At 38.4% G+C, this 20,545-nt stretch overlaps 5 protein-coding genes across 5 annotated transcripts; all 5 read right to left on the bottom strand.

Moving 5' to 3' along the window:
• Window positions 1–658: 658 nt before the first annotated feature.
• LOC114467446 (gastrula zinc finger protein XlCGF26.1-like) lies at window positions 659–2,631 on the bottom strand. Its single transcript, XM_028453756.1, has one exon. The coding sequence runs from the start codon at window positions 2,346–2,348 to the stop codon at window positions 756–758; it is 1,593 nt and encodes a 530-aa protein (XP_028309557.1). The 5' UTR covers window positions 2,349–2,631; the 3' UTR covers window positions 659–755.
• Window positions 2,632–4,594: 1,963 nt separating this feature from the next.
• On the bottom strand, window positions 4,595–6,483 carry LOC114467444 (zinc finger protein OZF-like). The gene has a single exon (XM_028453754.1). The coding sequence runs from the start codon at window positions 6,207–6,209 to the stop codon at window positions 4,596–4,598; it is 1,614 nt and encodes a 537-aa protein (XP_028309555.1). The 5' UTR covers window positions 6,210–6,483; the 3' UTR covers window position 4,595.
• A 2,300-nt stretch (window positions 6,484–8,783) lies between these two features.
• Window positions 8,784–10,942, bottom strand: LOC114467437 (gastrula zinc finger protein XlCGF26.1-like). The gene has a single exon (XM_028453745.1). The coding sequence runs from the start codon at window positions 10,634–10,636 to the stop codon at window positions 8,858–8,860; it is 1,779 nt and encodes a 592-aa protein (XP_028309546.1). The 5' UTR covers window positions 10,637–10,942; the 3' UTR covers window positions 8,784–8,857.
• A 2,041-nt stretch (window positions 10,943–12,983) lies between these two features.
• LOC114467431 (zinc finger protein 431-like) lies at window positions 12,984–15,574 on the bottom strand. Its single transcript, XM_028453733.1, has one exon. It carries the CDS (start codon window positions 15,283–15,285, stop codon window positions 13,258–13,260), a length of 2,028 nt encoding a protein of 675 aa, XP_028309534.1. The 5' UTR covers window positions 15,286–15,574; the 3' UTR covers window positions 12,984–13,257.
• Window positions 15,575–17,613: 2,039 nt separating this feature from the next.
• Window positions 17,614–19,907, bottom strand: LOC114467441 (zinc finger protein OZF-like). Its single transcript, XM_028453749.1, has 2 exons — window positions 18,075–19,907; window positions 17,614–17,990 (listed from the first exon to the last, which is right to left on the bottom strand). The coding sequence occupies exons 1-2, from the start codon at window positions 19,574–19,576 to the stop codon at window positions 17,888–17,890; spliced, it is 1,605 nt and encodes a 534-aa protein (XP_028309550.1). The 5' UTR covers window positions 19,577–19,907; the 3' UTR covers window positions 17,614–17,887.
• Between the last annotated feature and the right edge of the window lie 638 nt (window positions 19,908–20,545).

Genomic DNA, 20,545 nt, shown 5'->3' with positions numbered 1-20,545 from the left:
TGGCCCCTCGCCTAAAACAAACCACCTATTAAAACTCGGGAATACAACGCATCCGCTGGTGCCACATTTTCCATGAAATTTGTACTTTTTTGCAACGTGTTTTTGTTTTTCTCCTCAGTTATGACTCTACATGCACATATCGGCACTCGGGCGGAGCAGACCTTTCCGCTGACACCTTGTTTGTCCCGATCCAACCAATTTTAGAAAACCTTCGGGAGAAGCAGTATCAACGCTGGAGCCACTTTCACACTGCTCTCTCCCATAGGGTTAGGGTTAGTAGACAAAGGTGGAGCCCTTCCCGTACGTGGGAGTTGTTCCAGCGCCTCTGACACACCCCCAGCATTTAAGAGAAGAGAGAAGTGCTTGTTTTTCCATGATTTTAAGACCAAATTTTATAATCTTGCCAATTTTTTTCATTTTTCAAATTTGGCTCAGTAGTCAATGACAGGTTTCTGTGGTGAGACAAACTCAAAACACAATTTTATTTCTATTTTACAAAGACTTTAAGAAAATATTTACGACACATCACATGTGTTATGTTAAAATATTGAAAGAACTAACTTGCAAAACTTTACCAACACTTCAAACTTCAACTATACCTAAACCTATGTAGCTTAAACAAAAAAAAACAAAAAAAAAAACAATGAACTATCTGGACAATATTTACTACACACGTCACTGCTGAAAGTCTTTTCTGATGTGTGGACTCTCTTGTAGACCTTCAGTTCAGACTTTTGTTGAAAACAATTCCTTTGTCAATCATCACCTTTGACTAGTTTCTCTTCTTTGTGCATTCTTACATGTGACTGCAGGTAAAACTGACGGGTAAAACATTTACTACAAACATGACATTTGAACGGTTTTTCTCCTGTGTGGATTCTCATGTGTTGCTTAAGGGTATGCTGTTGAGTAAAACATTTACGACAAATATGACATTTAAATGGTTTCTCTCCAGTGTGGATTCTCATGTGTCTCTCAAGGTTGACCTTACCTTTAAAACATTTACTACAAACATTACAGATATATGGTTTCTCTCCTGTATGGCTTGTCATGTGTCTTTGAAGGGTAACCTTACAGGTAAAACATTTACTACAAATATCACATTTAAATGGTTTTTCTCCGGTGTGCATACGCATGTGTCTCTTAAGGTTGACCTTACTGACAAAACACTTACTACAAACGTCACATTGAAATGGTTTCTCTCCTGTGTGGATTTTCATGTGTAATTTGAGAGTACACTGTTGAGTAAACCATTTACTACAAACATCACATTTAAATGGTCTCTCTCCTGTGTGGACTCTCGTGTGTCGCTGAAGGTCGACCTTACAGTTAAAATATTTACTACAAACATCACATTTGAATGGGTTTTCTCCTGTGTGGTTTCTCATGTGTAACTTAAAGGTTAACTCTCTAGTAAAACATTTAGTACAAACATCACATTTAAATGGTTTCTCTCCGGTATGGACTGTCACGTGTCGCTGAAGGTGGAACTTTTCAACAAAACTTCGACAACAAACATCACATTTAAATGGTTTCTCACCAGTGTGGATTCTCATGTGTCGTTTGAGGTTGACTTTACGGGTAAAACCTTTCCCACAAACATCACATTTGAAAGGTTTCTCTCCTGTGTGGATTCTCATGTGTTCCGTAAGGTTGACTCGATGATTGAAACTTTTTCTACAAACATCACATTCAAACGGTTTCCCTCTAGTGTGGATTTTCAGTTTTGAAGCTTCACTAAGTGATGCTTTCTTACCAGCCACACATTCAGATCTCATTTTTACCTGAACCTTTTTCTTTGTACAAATCTGTTGAAATGAATTAATCCGTCTTTTAGAAAATTTACATCCCACGACAGAATTTGTACTTGAGTCAGACATTTTTCTCTTTTTTCTGGTGGAGTCAAAGTGAGCCTCAGTTTCAGACTCTGACAGAGGTTTCTGCCAAACATCTTCATCGTCATCGCTACTATCTTCAGTCTGAGATGAGTCTGTTTCTGTTCCATCAGGACCTTGTAGTACTAAACTGTTTGGATCTGGGTTCTGTTCTGCTTCTGGTTCTTTGCTGTTAATTTCCACACTTTGTCTTTTCATGAATTCATCTAAAGTGCAGGTTGAAGGTTCCTCCTTCATGTTGATTTCTGTTAGTTGTCTCCAGTGTAGCTGGGAGACCTGAGGCTTCTCCTCTTCATCTTCACATTTAACAGGACAAGCAGCACTGTTTGTCTCCTGCTGCACACAAAGCTGCTTTTCCTCCTGACCTTCACTGAGCATCTCTGGTTCCTCCTTTATGTGGAGACGCTCTGGGAGCAGCTGCTCCACATTCTTCCTACACTTCCAGTTCATCATCGCCGATGGTGTGGAGTAAAATGTCAATCTTTATATTTTCATCTTTCTCTCCACTATGCTAGCTCCTCTGCTAGCTCGGTTAGCATTCTGCTCCAGCCTCTCCGTGTCTCTGTAACTCCGTCTTCTGACACCGTGTTGTGCTCTCTCACCTTCCACTGGAGCTTTAAGGCTCTATTATAGTGTGGACTGACTCCGTCTGTAGACTGAATATTAATAACATTATATATTAGACTCACAGAGACACTTGCTTTTTCCTCTGCCCGTTTTTTCTTCTTCTGCGGCTCTAATTTAACGGTTCTTATTCTTCAGGGTTTTCCGGCGGTTGGTAAACTACGAAATGGTGCATTTCCGCCACCTACAGGTACAAATTGCGGATCAGAATATCTTAAATGTTCTACTTCTTGTAAAAAAAAAACAACAAATAATAATGTCTCTCAATCAGTTTAGTTTGTCTAAGAAAATCAAATAAAATCCTGTATTCTTCATTTTCTGAATTATTTTGTAAGATATCTATTACATTCAATTGTACTTTAATTCCTCTCAATTTTTCCACCAGTTTTCTTTTGAAATCATATTTCTGACAGTGCATAATAACATGTTCCAATGTCTCCTTTCGTCCACAGTATTCCCATCTACCCATCTTATGTTTTCCTATTTTAAACAATGTACTGTTTAATCCAGTGTGTCCAAATTGTAGTCTAGACTCTAGATATTATTCTTTCATTCCTCCTATGGTTCCTGCACTTCTCATTTCACCATCATTCCTTTGCATTCTATAAAACTATCATCCTTTCCATCCTTTTCTTTTGACACCTTTCCTTCAATCTCTGTTTAATAATGCTCTTCACCTCTGTTCTACTGATGTTAACTGCTAAATCTACTTGAGCCAAGCTGACATCCACATGGACAACACCTCTCACCCCCTGCATCAAACTGTGGAGGGTCTGAGCAGCTCTTTCAGCAGCAGACTCATACACCCACGGTGTAAAAAGGAGCACGACCACAGGTCCTTCCTCCCATCTGTCATAAGAATGTACAACACTAGCATTGTCCAAAGTGTTTTGTTTTTTCTCATCTGTAAATAATGATGTTCCTTCACAGCCTTACTAATGTGCAATACCACTCATACTGATTGTAAAACCCCACTTACCGCTTATATATATATATATATATATATATATATATATATATATATATATATATATATATATATATATATATATATATATATATATATATATATATATCGTTATCTCGACAAATGTCTATTATCCATTTTTTATTTTTATTTTATTTTTAATGTTCATTTTATGTTTGCCTTTATTTTTTCTTTCTGTATTTGTCCTTAGCTTTCTGTTTTGCTTAATCTTTGTGTCTTGGCTGCTGTAACATGTGAATTTCCCCAATGTGGGATAAAATAAAGGAAATCTAATCTAATAAAGACGACCCTGCTGCTGAAGCACACCAAACTTCTGCAGCCTCCAGCAGCCGCAATTTGGCCCCTCGCCTAAAACAAACCACATATTAAAACTCGGGAATAAAACGCATCAGCTGGTGCCACATTTTCCATGAAATTTGTACTTTTTTGCAACGTGTTTTTGTTTTTCTCCTCAGTTATGACTCTACATGCAGATATCGGCACTCGGGCGGAGCAGACCTTTCCGCTGACACCTTGTTTGTCCCGATCCAACCAATTTTAGAAAACCTTCGGGAGAAGCAGTATCAACGCTGGAGCCACTTTCACACTGCTCTCTCCCATAGGGTTAGGGTTAGTAGACAAAGGTGGAGCCCTTCCCGTATATGGGAGTTGTTCCAGCGCCTCTGACACACCCCCAGCATTTAAGAGAAGAGAGAAGTGCTTGTTTTTCCATGATTTTAAGACCAAATTTTATAATCTTGGCAATTTTTTTAATTTTTCAAATTTGGCTCAGTAGTCAATGACAGGTTTCTGTGGTGAGACAAACTCAAAACACAATTTTATTTCTACTTTACAAAGACTTTAAGAAAATATTTACGACACATCACATCTGTTATGTTAAAATATTGAAAGAACTAACTTGCAAAACTTTACCAACACTTCAAACTTCAACTATACCTAAACCTATGTAGCTTAAACAAAAACAAACAAAAAAACAATGAACTATTTGGACAATATTTACTACACACGTCACAGCTGAAAGTCTTTTCTGATGTGTGGACTCTCTTGTAGACCTTCAGTTCAGAATTTTGTTGAAAAAAATTCCTTTGTCAAACATCACCTTTGACTAGTTTCTCTTCTTTGTGCATTCTTACATGTGACTGCAGGTAAAACTGACGGGTAAAACATTTACTACAAACATGACATTTGAAAGGTTTCTCTCCTGTGTGGATTCTCATGTGTTGTTTAAAATGAGCCTTTTGAATAAAACATTGATTACAAATATGACATTTAAATGGTTTCTCTCCAGTGTGGATTCTCATGTGTATCTTAAGGTTGACCTTACCTCTAAAACATTTACTACAAACATTACAGATATATGGTTTCTCTCCTGTATGGCTTGTCATGTGTCCTTGAAGGGTAACCTTACAGGTAAAACATTTACTACAAATATCACATTTAAATGGTTTTTCTCCGGTGTGCATACGCATGTGTCTCTTAAGGTTGACCTTACTGACAAAACACTTACTACAAACATCACATTGAAATGGTTTCTCTCCTGTGTGGATTTTCATGTGTAATTTGAGAGTAGACTGTTGAGTAAACCATTTACTACAAACATCACATTTAAATGGTCTCTCTCCTGTGTGGACTCTCGTGTGTCGCTGAAGGTCGACCTTACCGTTAAAATATTTACTACAAACATCACATTTGAATGGGTTTTCTCCTGTGTGGTTTCTCATGTGTAACTTAAGAGTTGACTCTCTAGTAAAACATTTAGTACAAACATCACATTTAAATGGTTTCTCTCCGGTATGGACTGTCACGTGTCGCTTAAGGTGGGACTTTTCAACAAAACTTCGACAACAAACATCACATTTAAATGGTTTCTCTCCAGTGTGGATTCCCATGTGTCGTTTGAGGTTGACTTTACAGGTAAAACCTTTCCCACAAACATCACATTTGAAAGGTTTCTCTCCTGTGTGGATTCTCATGTGTTCCGTAAGGTTGACCCGACGATTGAAACTTTTTCTACAAACATCACATTCAAACGGTTTCCCTCTAGTGTGGATTTTCAGTTTTGAAGCTTCACTAAGTGATGCTTTCTTACCAGCCACACATTCAGATCTCATTTTTACCTGAACCTTCTTCTTTGTACAAATCTGTTGAAATGAAATAATCCGTCTTTTAGAAAATTTACATCCCACGACAGAATTTTTACTTGAGTCAGACATTTTTCTCTTTTTTCTGGTGGAGTCAAAGTCAGCTTCAGTTTCAGAGTCTGACAGAGGTTTCTGCCAAAAATCTTCACCATCATCATCATCTTCATCATCATCATCGCCACTATGTTCAGTCTGAGATGAGTCTGTTTCTGTTCCATCAGGACCTTGTAGTACTAAACTGTTTGGATCTGGGTTCTGTTCTGCTTCTGGTCCTTTGCTGTTAATTTCCACACTTTGTCTTTTCATGAATTCATCTAAAGTGCAGGTTGAAGGTTCCTCCTTCATGTTGATTTCTGTTAGTTGTCTCCAGTGTAGCTGGGAGACCTGAGGCTTCTCCTCTTCATCTTCACATTTAACAGGACAAGCAGCACTGTTTGTCTCCTGCTGCACACAAAGCTGCTTTTCCTCCTGACCTTCACTGAGCATCTCTGGTTCCTCCTTTATGTGGAGACGCTCTGGGAGCAGCTGCTCCACATTCTTCCTACACTTCCAGTTCATCATCACCGATGGTGTGGAGTAAAATGTCAATCTTTATATTTTCATCTTTCTCTCCACTAAGCTAGCTCCTCTGCTAGCTCGGTTAGCATTCTGCTCCAGCCTCTCCGTGTCTCTGTAACTCCGTCTTCTGACACCGTGTTGTGCTCTCTCACCTTCCACTGGAGCTTTAAGGCTCTATTATAGTGTGGACTGACCCCGTCTGTAGACTGGATATTAATAATATTATATATTAGACTCACAGAGACACTTGCTTTTTTCCTCCGCCCGTTTTTTCTTCTTCTGCGGCTCTAATTTAACGGTTCTTCTTCTTCAGGGTTTTCCGGCGGTTGGTAAACTACGAAATGGTGAATTTCCGCCACCTACTGGTACAAATTGCGGATCAGAATATCTCAAATGTTCTACTTCTTGTAAAAACAAATAAATAAATAATAATGTCTCTCAATCAGTTTAGTTTGTCTAAGAAAATCAAATAAAATCCTGTATTCTTCATTTTCTGAATTATTTTGTAAGATATTTATTACATTCAATTGTACTTTAATTCCTCTCAATTTTTCCACCAGTTTTCTTTTGAAATCATATTTCTGACAGTGTATAATAACGTGTTCCACAGTCTCTTTTTGTCCATAGTTGTCCCATCTACTCATCTTATGTTTTCCTATTCTAAACAATGTACTGTTTAATCCAGTGTGTCCAAATTGTAGTCTAGATATTATTCTTTCATTCCTCCTATGGTTCCTGCACTTCTAATTTCACATTCATTCCTTTGCATTCTATAAAACTATCATCCTTTCCATCCTTTTCTTTTGACACCTTTCCTTCAATCTCTGTTTAATAATGCTCTTTACCTCTGTTCTACTGATGTTAACTGCTAAATCTACTTGAGTATTTGTTGTAGCCTCCATTTCTACCTTGTCTTCCAATTCATTACCTTGTACGCCTAAGTGTGCAGGTACCCATAAAAACATTACTGTATCATCCATCCAACCAGCCATTTTCTTCTAACACATAAAATAGGTCATAAATGTTTTCCTCATAACATGTACAAAGCCATTCAACCATTTAGAATGTATTGTGGAGCTAAGATTCACAAACTGTGTTTCAAATTTCTGTGTTCAGGATTTAATGGGCGGGTCAGAAATCATAGCTGTGTTATGTAACGGAGCCATCATTAACATGACCTTTTATGACTGTGGTAGATTCTGCTATCCTGTGGTCTGCTGGAGAAGAAGCAGCACGGACAGGGACAGGAAGAGACTGAGAAACTGATTAGGAGAGTGAACTCTGTCCTGGACCATCCACTGGACTTTATAGAGGAGGTGGGTGAGAGAAGGATGTTAGCCAAGCTGACATCCATCATGGACAACACCTCTCACCCCCTGCATCAAACTGTGGAGGGTCTGAGCAGCTCTTTCAGCAGCAGACTCATACACCCACGGTGTAAAAAGGAGCGCGACCACAGGTCCTTCCTCCCATCTGTCATAAGAATGTACAACACTAGCATTGTCCAAAGTGTTTTGTTTTTTCTCATCTGTAAATAATGATGTTCCTTCACAGCCTTACTAATGTGCAATACCATTCATACTCATTGTAAAACCACACTTACCGCTTATATATATATATATATATATATATATATATATATATATATATCTTTATCTCGACAAATATCTATTATCCATTTTTAATTTTTATTTTATTTTTAATGTTCGTTTTATGTTTGCCTTTATTTTTTCTTTCTGTATTTGTCCTTAGCTTTCTGTTTTACTTAATCTTTGTGTCTTGGCTGCTGTAACATGTGAATTTCCCCAATGTGGGATAAAATAAAGGAAATCTAATCTAATAAAGACGACCCTGCTGCTGAAGCACACCAAACTTCTGCAGCCTCCAGCAGCCGCAATTTGGCCCCTCGCCTAAAACAAACCACATATTAAAACTCGGGAATAAAACGCATCCGCTGGTGCCACATTTTCCATGAAATTAGCACTTTTTTGCAACGTGATTTTGTTTTTCTCCCCTAGCGGGCGCAGTTCTGACTCTCCATGCACATATTGGCACTCGGGCGGAGCAGACCTTTCCGCTGACACCTCGTTTGACCCGATCCAAGCATTTTTGGAAAACCTTTGGGAGAAGCAGTATCAACGCTAGAGCCACGTTCACACTGCTCTCTCCCATAGGGTTAGGGTTAATAGACAAAGGTGGAGCCCTTCCCGTAAGAGGGAGTTGTTCCAGCGCCTCTGACACACCCCCAGCATTTAAGAGAAGAGAGAAGTGCTTGTTTTTCCATGATTTGGAGACAAAATTTTATAATCTTAGCAATTTTTTCCATCTTTCAAATTTGGCTCAGTGGTCAATGACACGTTTCTGTGGTGAGACAAAGTCATAACACAATTTTATTTCTACTTTACAAAGACTTTAAGAAAATATTTACTGCACATCACATCTGTAAAATATTGAAAGAACTAACTTACAAAACTTTAACTTCACTTCAAACTTCAACTATACCTAAACCTATGTAGCTAAAACAAAAAAAAAAACAATGAACAACCATTAGGAAAATATTTACTACACACGTCACAGCTGAAAGTCTTTTCTCATGTGTGGAGTCTCTTGTAGACCTTCAGTTCAGACTTTTGTTGAAAACAATTCCTTTGTCAAACATCACTTTTGACTAGTTTCTCTTCTTTGTGAATCATCATATGTGACTGCAGGTAAAACTGACGGGTAAAACATTTACTACAAACATGACATTTGAATGGTTTTTCTCCGGTGTGCATACGCATGTGGCTCTTAAGGTTGGCCTTACTGACAAAACATTTACTACAAACATCACATTTAAATGGTCTCTCTCCTGTGTGCACTCTCGTGTGTCGCTGAAGGTCGACCTTACCGTTAAAATATTTACAACAAACATCACATTTGAATGGGTTTTCTCCTGTGTGGTTTCTCATGTGTAACTTAAGGGTTGACTCTCTAGTAAAACATTTAGTACAAACATCACATTTAAATGGTTTCTCTTCGGCATGGACTGTCACATGTCGCTTAAGTTGGAACTTTTCAACAAAACTTTGACAACAAACATCACATTTAAATGGTTTCTCTCCAGTGTGGATTCCCATGTGTCGTTTGAGGTTGACCTTACAGGTAAAACATTTCCCACAAACATCACATTTGAAAGGTTTCTCTCCTGTGTGGATTCTCATGTGTTCCGTAAGGTTGACCTTATGATTGAAACATTTTCTACAAACATCACATTTAAATGGTTTCTCTCCTGTGTGGATTCTCATGTGTTGCTCAAGGTGAGACGTTTTGATAAAATATTTCCTACAGACATCACATTTGAATGGTTTTTCTCCTGTGTGGATTCTCATGTGTAGCTTAAGGGTAGGCTGTTGAGTAAAACATTTACGACAAACATCACATTTAAATGGTTTCTCTCCTGTGTGGATTCTCATGTGTTGCTTAAGGGTAGGCTGTTGAGTAAAACATTTACGACAAACATCACATTTAAATGGTTTCTCTCCTGTGTGGATTCTCATGTGTACCTTAAGGTGAGACTTTTTTATAAAACATTTCCCACATACATCACATTTGAAAGGTTTCTCTCCTGTGTGGATTCTCATGTGTTCTGTAAGGTTGACCTTTTGATTGAAAAATTTTCTACAAACATCACATTTAAATGGTTTCTCTCCTGTGTGGATTCTCATGTGTTGCTCAAGGTGAGACGTTTTGATAAAACATTTCCTACAAACATCACATTTGAATGGTTTTTCTCCTGTGTGGATTCTCACTATTGAAGCTGCACTGAATGATGCTTTCTCACCACCCACACATTCAGATCTCATTTTTACCTGAACCTTTTTCTTTGAACAAATCTGTTGAAATGAACTAATCTGTGTTTCAGAAGCTTTACATCCCATTACAGTATTTTTACTTGAGTCAGACATTTTTCTCTTTTTTCTGGTGGAGTCAAAGTCAGCTTCAGTTTCAGAGTCTGACAGAGGTTTCTGCCAAAAATCTTCATCATCATCATCATCATCATCATCATCGCTACTATGTTCAGTCTGAGATGAGTCTGTTTCTGTTCCATCAGGACCTTGTAGTACTAAACTGTTTGGATCTGGGTTCTGTTCTGCTTCTGGTCCTTTGCTGTTAATTTCCACACTTTGTCTTTTCATGAATTCATCTAAAGTGCAGGTTGAAGGTTCCTCCTTCATGTTGATTTCTGTTAGTTGTCTCCAGTGTAGCTGGGAGACCTGAGGCTTCTCCTCTTCATCTTCACATTTAACAGGACAAGCAGCACTGTTTGTCTCCTGCTGCACACAAAGCTGCTTTTCCTCCTGACCTTCACTGAGCATCTCTGGTTCCTCCTTTATGTGGAGACGCTCTGGGAGCAGCTGCTCCGCATTCTTCCTACACTTCCAGTTCATCATCGCCAATGGTGTGGAGTAAAATGTCAATCTTTATATTTTCATCTTTCTATCCACTATGCTAGCTCCTCTGCTAGCTCGGTTAGCATTCTGCTCCAGCCTCTCCGTGTCTCTGTAACTCCGTCTTCTGACACCGTGTTGTGCTCTCTCACCTTCCACTGGAGCTTTAAGGCTCTATTATAGTGTGGACTGACTCCGTCTGTAGACTGGATATTAATAATATTATATATTAGACTCACAGAAACATTTGTTGTTTTTCTCCGCTTTTTCTTCTTCTGCGGCTCTAATTCAGCGGTTCTTCTTCTTCAGGGTTTTCCGGCGGTTGGTAAACTACGAAAAGGTGCATTTCCGCCACCTACTGGTACAAATTGCGGATCAGAATATCGCACATGTTCTATTTCTTGTAAAAAAAATAAATAAATGTCTCTCAATCAGTTTAGTTTGTCTAAGAAAATCAAATAAAATCCTGTATTCTTCATTTTCTGAATTATTTTGTAAGATATTTATTACATTCAATTGTACTTTAATTTCTCTCAATTTTTCCACCAGTTTTCTTTTGAAATCATATTTCTGACAGTGTATAATAACATGTTCCACAGTCTCTTTTTGTCCACAGTAGTTACATCTACTCATCTTATGTTTTCGTATTCTTAACAATGAACTGTTTAATCCAGTGTGTCCAAATTATAGTCTAGATATTATTCTTTCATTCCTCCTATGGTTCCTGTACTTCTCATTTCACCATCATTCCTTTGCATTCTATAAAACTATCATCCTTTCCATCCTTTTCTTTTGACACCTTTCCTTCAATCTCTGTTTAATAATGCTCTTTACCTCTGTTCTACTGATGTTAACTGCTAAATCTACTTGAGTATTTGTTGTAGCCTTCTTTTCCACCTTGTCTTCCAATTCATTACCTTGTACGCCTAAGTGTGCAGGTACCCATAAAAACATTACTGTATCATCCATCCAACCAGCCATTTTCTTCTAACACATAAAATAGGTCATAAATGTTTTCCTCATAACATGTACAAAGCCATTCAACCATTTAGAATGTATTGTGGAGCTAAGATTCACAAACTGTGTTTCAAATTTCTGTGTTCAGGATTTAATGGGCGGGTCAGAAATCATAGCTGTGTTATGTAACAGAGCCATCATTAACATGACCTTTTATGACTGTGGTAGATTCTGCTATCCTGTGGTCTGCTGGAGAAGAAGCAGCACGGAAAGGGACAGGAAGAGACTCAGAAACTGATTAGGAGAGTGAACTCTGTCCTGGACCATCCACTGGACTTTATAGAGGAGGTGGGTGAGAGAAGGATGTTAGCCAAGCTGACATCCATCATGGACAACACCTCTCACCCCCTGCATCAAACTGTGGAGGGTCTGAGCAGCTCTTTCAGCAGCAGACTCATACACCCACGGTGTAAAAAGGAGCGCGACCACAGGTCCTTCCTCCCATCTGTCATAAGAATGTACAACACTAGCATTGTCCAAAGTGTTTTGTTTTTTCTCATCTGTAAATAATGATGTTCCTTCACAGCCTTACTAATGTGCAATACCATTCATACTCATTGTAAAACCCCACACACCGCTTATATATATATATATATATATATATATCGTTATCTCGACAAATATCTATTATCCATTTTTACTTTTTATTTTATTTTTAATGTTCATTTTATGTTTGCCTTTATTTTTCCTTTCTTTATTTGTCCTTAGCTTTCTGTTTTACTTAATCTTTGTGTCTTGGCTGCTGTAACATGTGAATTTCCCCAATGTGGGATAAAATAAAGGAAATCTAATCTAATAAAGACGACCCTGCTGCTGAAGCACACCAAACTACTGCAGCCTCCAGCAGCCGCAATTTGGCCCCTCGCCTAAAACAAACCACATATTAAAACTCGGGAATAAAACGCATCCGCTGGTGCCACATTTTCCATGAAATTAGCACTTTTTTGCAACTTGATTTTGTTTTTGTCCCCTAGCGGGCGCAGTTCTGACTCTCCATGCACATATTGGCACTCGGGCAGAGCAGACCTTTCCGCTGACACCTCGTTTGACCCGATCCAAGCATTTTTGGAAAACCTTTGGGAGAAGCAGTATCAACGCTAGAGCCACTTTCACACTGCTCTCTCCCATAGGGTTAGGGTTAGTAGACAAAGGTGGAGCCCTTCCCGTAAGAGGGAGTTGTTCCAGCGCCTCTGACACACCCCCAGCATTTAAGAGAAGAGAGAAGTGCTTGTTTTTCCATGATTTGGAGACAAAATTTTATAATCTTAGCAATTTTTTCCATCTTTCAAATTTGGCTCAGTGGTCAATGACACGTTTCTGTGGTGAGACAAAGTCATAACACAATTTTATTTCTACTTTACAAAGACTTTAAGAAAATATTTACTGCACATCACATCTGTAAAATATTGAAAGAACTAACTTGCAAAACTTTAACTTCACTTCAAACTTCAACTATACCTAAACCTATGTAGCTAAAACAAAAAAAAAAACAATGAACAACTATTAGGAAAATATTTACTACACACGTCACAGCTGAAAGTCTTTTCTCATGTGTGGACTCTCTTGTAGACCTTCAGTTCAGACTTTTGTTGAAAACAATTCCTTTGTCAAACATCACTTTTGACTAGTTTCTCTTCTTTGTGAATCATCATATGTGACTTCAGGTAAAACTGACGGGTAAAACATTTACTACAAACATGACATTTGAATGGTTTTTCTCCTGTGTGGATTCTCATGTGTAATTTGAGAGTAGACTGTGTAGTAAAACATTTACTACAAACATCACATTTAAATGGTCTCTCTCCTGTGTGGACTCTCGTGTGTTGCTGAAGGTTGACCTTACCGTTAAAATATTTACTACAAACATCACATTTGAATGGGTTTTCTCCTGTGTGGTTTCTCATGTGTAACTTAAGGGTTGACTCTCTAGTAAAACATTTAGTACAAACATCACATTTAAATGGTTTCTCTTCGGCATGGACTGTCACGTGTCGCTTAAGTTGGAACTTTTCAACAAAACTTTGACAACAAACATCACATTTAAATGGTTTCTCTCCAGTGTGGATTCCCACGTGTCGTTTGAGGTTGACCTTACAGGTAAAACATTTCCCACAAACATCACATTTGAAAGGTTTCTCTCCTGTGTGGATTCTCATGTGTTCCGTAAGGTGAGACATTTTGATAAAACATTTCCTACAGACATCACATTTGAATGGTTTCTCTCCTGTGTGGATTCTCATGTGTTGCTCAAGGTTAGACGTTTTGATAAAACATTTCCTACAGACATCACATTTGAATGGTTTTTCTCCTGTGTGGATTCTCATGTGTTGCTTAAGGGTAGTCTGTTGAGTAAAACATTTACGACAAACATCACATTTGAATGGTTTTTCTCCTGTGTGGATTCTCATGTGTTGCTTAAGGGTAGGCTGTTGAGTAAAACATTTACTACAAACATCACATTGAAATGGTTTCTCTCCAGTGTGGATTCCCACGTGTCGTTTGAGGTTGACCTTACAGGTAAAACATTTCCCACAAACATCACATTTGAAAGGTTTCTCTCCTGTATGGATTCTCATGTGTTCCGTAAGGTGAGACGTTTTGATAAAACATTTCCTACAGACATCACATTTGAATGGTTTCTCTCCTGTGTGGATTCTCATGTGTTGCTCAAGTTTATACGTTTTGATAAAACATTTCCTACAGACATCACATTTGAATGGTTTTTCTCCTGTGTGCATTCTCATGTGTTGCTTAAGGGTAGTCTGTTGAGTAAAACATTTACGACAAACATCACATTTGAATGGTTTTTCTCCTGTGTGGATTCTCATGTGTTGCTTAAGGGTAGGCTGTTGAGTAAAACATTTACTACAAACATCACATTTAAATGGTTTCTCTCCTGTGTGGATTCTCATGTGTACCTTAAGGTGAGACTTTTTAATAAAACATTTCCTACAAACATCACATTCTAATGGTTTCTCTCCTGTGTGGATTCTCACTATTGAAGCTGCACTAAGTGATGCTTTCTTACCACCCACACATTCAGATCTCATTTTTACCTGAACCTTCTTCTTTGAACAAATCTGTTGAAATGAATTAATCCGTCTTTTAGAAGCTTTACATCCCATTTCAGTATTTTTACTTGAGTCAGACATTTTTCTCTTTTTTCTGGTGGAGTCAAAGTCAGCTTCAGTTTCAGAGTCTGACAGAGGTTTCTGCCAAAAATCTTGATCATCATCATCATCATCATCATCGCTACTATGTTCAGTCTGAGATGAGTCTGTTTCTGTTCCATCAGGACCTTGTAGTACTAAACTGTTTGGATCTGGGTTCTGTTCTGCTTCTGGTCCTTTGCTGTTAATTTCCACACTTTGTCTTTTCATGAATTCATCTAAAGTGCAGGTTGAAGGTTCCTCCTTCATGTTGATTTCTGTTAGTTGTCTCCAGTGTAGCTGGGAGACCTGAGGCTTCTCCTCTTCATCTTCACATTTAACAGGACAAGCAGCACTGTTTGTCTCCTGCTGCACACAAAGCTGCTTTTCCTCCTGACCTTCACTGAGCATCTCTGGTTCCTCCTTTATGTGGAGACGCTCTGGGAGCAGCTGCTCCACATTCTTTCTACACTTCCAGTTCATCATCACCGATGGTGTGGAGTAAAATGTCAATCTTTATATTTTCATCTTTCTCTCCACTATGCTAGCTCCTCTGCTAGCTCGGTTAGCATTCTGCTCCAGCCTCTCCGTGTCTCTGTAACTCCGTCTTCTGACACCGTGTTGTGCTCTCTCACCTTCCACTGGAGCTTTAAGGCTCTATTATAGTGTGGACTGACTCCGTCTGTAGACTGGATATTAATAATGTTATATATTAGACTCACAGAAACATTTGTTGTTTTTCTCCGCTTTTTCTTCTTCTGCGGCTCTAATTCAGCGGTTCTTCTTCTTCAGGGTTTTCCGGCGGTTGGTAAACTACGAAAAGGTGCATTTCCGCCACCTACTGGTACAAAGTGCGGATCAGAATATCTCACATGTTCTATTTCTTGTAAAAAAAAATAAATAAATGTCTCTCAATCAGTTTAGTTTAAGAAAATCAAATAAAATCCTTCATTTTTTGAATTATTTTGTAAGATAACTATTACATTAAATTTTACTATTTTTCCACCAGTCTTCTTTTGAAATCATATTTCTGACAGTGTATAATAACATGTTCCACAGTCTCCTTTTGTCCACAGTAGTTACATCTACTCATCTTATGTTTTCCTATTCTAAACAATGTACTGTTTAATCCAGTGTGTCCAAATTGTAGTCTAGATATTATTCTTTCATTCCTCCTATTGGTTCCTGCACTTCTCATTTCACCATCATTCCTTTGCATTCTATAAAACCATCATCCTTTCCATCCTTTTCTTTTGACACCTTTCCTTCAATCTCTGTTTAATAATGCTCTTCACCTCTGTTCTACTGATGTTAACTGCTAAATCTACTTGAGTATTTGTTGTAGCCTTCTTTTCCACCTTGTCTTCCAATTCATTACCTTGTACGCCTAAGTGTGCAGGTACCCATAAAAACATTACTGTAAGGCCCATCATCCATCCAACCAGCCATTTTCTTCTAACACATAAAATAGGTCATAAATGTTTTCCTCATAACATGTACAAAGCCATTCAACCATTTAGAATGTATTGTGGAGCTCGGATTGACAAACTGTGTTTCAAATTTCTGTGTTCAGGATTTAATGGGCAGGTCAGAAATCATAGCTGTGTTATGTAACGGAGACATCATTAACATGACCTTTTATGACTGTGGTAGATTCTGCTATCCTGTGGTCTGCTGGAGAAGAAGCAGCACGGACAGGGACAGGAAGAGACTCAGAAACTGATTAGGAGAGTGAACTCTGTCCTGGACCATCCACTGGACTTTATAGAGGAGGTGGGTGAGAGAAGGATGTTAGCCAAGCTGACATCCATCATGGACAACACCTCTCACCCCCTGCATCAAACTGTGGAGGGTCTGAGCAGCTCTTTCAGCAGCAGACTCATACACCCACGGTGTAAAAAGGAGCGCGACCACAGGTCCTTCCTCCCATCTGTCATAAGAATGTACAACACTAGCATTGTCCAAAGTGTTTTGTTTTTTCTCATCTGTAAATAACGATGTTCCTTCACAGCCTTACTAATGTGCAATACCACTCATACTCATTGTAAAACCCCACTTACCGCTTATATATATATATATATATATATATCGTTATCTCGACAAATGTCTATTATCCATTTTTAATTTTTATTTTATTTTTAATGTTCATTTTATGTTTGCCTTTATTTTTTCTTTCTGTATTTGTCCTTAGCTTTCTGTTTTACTTAATCTTTTTGTCTTGGCTGCTGTAACATGTGAATTTCCCCAATGTGGGATAAAATAAAGGAAATCTAATCTAATAAAGACGACCCTGCTGCTGAAGCACACCAAACTTCTGCAGCCTCCAGCAGCCGCAATTTGGCCCCTCGCCTAAAACAAACCGCCTATTAAAACTCGGGAATAAAACGCATCCGCTGGTGCCACATTTTCCATGAAATTAGCACTTTTTTGCAACGTGATTTTGTTTTTCTCCCCTAGCGGGTGCAGTTCTGACTCTACATGCACATATTGGCACTCGGGCGGAGCAGACCTTTCCGCTGACACCTCGTTTGACCCGATCCAAGCATCTTTGGAAAACCTTTGGGAGAAGCAATATCGACGCTGGAGCCACGTTCACACTGCTCTCTCCCATAGGGTTAGGTTTAGTATACAAAGGTGGAGCCCTTCCCGTAAGAGGGAGTTGTTCCAGCGCCTCTGACGCCCCAAGCATTTAAGAGAAGAAAGAAGTGCTTTTCTTTCCATGATTTGGAGACAAAATTTTATAATCTTAGCAATTTTTTCCATCTTTCAAATTTGGCTCAGTGGTCAATGACACGTTTCTGTGGTGAGACAAAGTCATAACACAATTTTATTTCTACTTTACAAAGACTTTAAGAAAATATATACTGCACATCACATCTGTAAAATATTGAAAGAACTAACTTGCAAAACTTTAACTTCACTTCAAACTTCGACTATACCTAAACCTATGTAGCTAAAACAAAAAGAAAAACAATGAACAACTATTAGGAAAATATTTACAACACACGTCACAGCTGAAAGTCTTTTCTCATGTGTGGACTCTCTTGTAGACCTTCAGTTCAGACTTTTGGTGAAAACAATTCCTTTGTCAAACATCACTTTCGACTAGTTTCTCTTCTTTGTGAATCATCATATGTGACTGCAGGTAAAACTGACGGGTAAAACATTTACTACAAACATGACATTTGAATGTTTTTTCTCCGGTGTGCATACGCATGTGGCTCTTATGGTTGGCCTTACTGACAAAACATTTACGACAAAAATCACATTGAAATGGTTTCTCTCCTGTGTGGGTTTTCATGTGTTGTTTAAAATGAGCCTTTTGAATAAAACATTGATTACAAATATGACATTTAAATGGTTTCTCTCCAGTGTGGATTCTCATGTGTATCTTAAGGTTGACCTTACCTCTAAAACATTTACCACAAACATCACATTTAAATGGTTTCTCTCCTGTATGGCTCGTCAGGTGTCCTTGAAGGGTAACCTTACAGGTAAAACATTTACTACAAATATCACATTTAAATGGTTTCTCTCCGGTGTGCATACGCATGTGGCTCTTAAGGTTGGCCTTACTGACAAAACATTTACTACAAACATCACATTGAAATGGTTTCTCTCCTGTGTGGATTTTCATGTGTAATTTGAGAGTAGACTGTTGAGTAAACCATTTACTACAAACATCACATTTAAATGGTCTCTCTCCTGTGTGGACTCTCATGTGTCGCTGAAGGTCGACCTTACCGTTAAAATATTTACAACAAACATCACATTTGAATGGGTTTTCTCCTGTGTGGTTTCTCATGTGTAACTTAAGAGTTGACTCTCTAGTAAAACATTTAGTACAAACATCACATTTAAATGGTTTCTCTCCGGCATGGACTGTCACGTGTCGCTTAAGTTGGAACTTTTCAACAAAACTTTGACAACAAACATCACATTTAAATGGTTTCTCTCCAGTGTGGATTCCCATGTGTCGTTTGAGGTTGACCTTACAGGTAAAACATTTCCCACAAACATCACATTTGAAAGGTTTCTCTCCTGTGTGGATTCTCATGTGTTCCGTAAGGTTGACCTTATGATTGAAACATTTTCTACAAACATCACATTCAAATGGTTTCCCTCTAGTGTGGATTTTCAGTTTTGAAGCTTCACTAAGTGATGCTTTCTCACCACCCACACATTCAGATCTCATTTTTATCTGAACCTTCTTCTTTGAACAAATCTGTTGAAATGAATTAATCCGTCTTTTAGAAGCTTTACATCCTATTTCAGTATTTTTACTTGAGTCAGACATTTTTCTCTTTTTTCTGGGGGTGTCAAAGTCAGCTTCAGTTTCAGACTCTGACAGAGGTTTCTGCCAACAACCTTCATCATCATCATCATCATCATCGCCACTATCTTCAGTCTGAGATGAGTCTGTTTCTGTTCCATCAGGACCTTGTAGTACTAAACTGTTTGGATCTGGGTTCTGTTCTGCTTCTGGTCCTTTGCTGTTAATTTCCACACTTTGTCTTTTCATGAATTCATCTAAAGTGCAGGTTGAAGGTTCCTCCTTCATGTTGATTTCTGTTTGTTGTCTCCAGTGTAGCTGGGAGACCTGAGGCTTCTCCTCTTCATCTTCACATTTAACAGGACAAGCAGCACTGTTTGTCTCCTGCTGCACACAAAGCTGCTTTTCCTCCTGACCTTCACTGAGCATCTCTGGTTCCTCCTTTATGTGGAGACGCTCTGGGAGCAGCTGCTCCACATTCTTCCTACACTTCCAGTTCATCATCACCGATGGTGTGGAGTAAAATGTCAATCTTTATATTTACATATTTCTCTCCACTATGCTAGCTCCTCTGCTAGCTCGGTTAGCATTCTGCTCCAGCCTCTCCGTGTCTCTGTAACTCCGTCTTCTGACACCGTGTTGTGCTCTTTCACCTTCCACTGGAGCTTTAAGGCTCTATTATAGTGTGGACTGACTCCGTCTGTAGGTTTGTTATTAATAACATTATATATTAGACTCACAGAGACACTTGCTTGTTCCTCCGCCCGCTTTTTCTTCTTCTGCGGCTCTAATTCAGCGGTTCTTCTTCTTCAGGGTTTTCCGGCGGTTGGCAAACTACGAAAAGGTGCATTTCCGCCACCTACTGGTACAAAGTGCGGATCAGAATATCTCACATGTTCTATTTCTTGTAAAAAAAATAAATAAATGTCTCTCAATCAGTTTAGTTTAAGAAAATCAAATAAAATCCTTCATCCTTCATTTTCTGAATTATTTTGTAAGATATCTTTTACATTAAATTTTACTATTTTTCCACCAGTCTTCTTTTGAAATCATATTTCTGACAGTGTATAATAAAATGTTCCACAGTCTCCTTTTGTCCACAGTAGTTACATCTACTCATCTTATGTTTTCCTATTCTAAACAATGTACTGTTTAATCCAGTGTGTCCAAATTATAGTCTAGATATTATTCTTTCATTCCTCCTATGGTTCCTGTACTTCTCATTTCACCATCATTCCTTTGCATTCTATAAAACCATCATCCTTTCCATCCTTTTCTTTTGACACCTTTCCTTCAATCTCTGTTTAATAATGCTCTTTGCCTCTGTTCTACTGATGTTAACTGCTAAATCTACTTGAGTATTTGTTGTAGCCTTCTTTTCCACCTTGTCTTCCAATTCATTACCTTGTACGCCTAAGTGTGCAGGTACCCATAAAAACATTACTGTATCATCCATCCAACCAGCCATTTTCT

This window comes from Gouania willdenowi, chromosome 7 (genome assembly GCF_900634775.1).
Source record: "Gouania willdenowi chromosome 7, fGouWil2.1, whole genome shotgun sequence".
NCBI classification, from domain to species: Eukaryota; Metazoa; Chordata; class Actinopteri; order Blenniiformes; family Gobiesocidae; genus Gouania; species Gouania willdenowi.
This window is presented reverse-complemented; position numbering and strand designations above follow the sequence as displayed.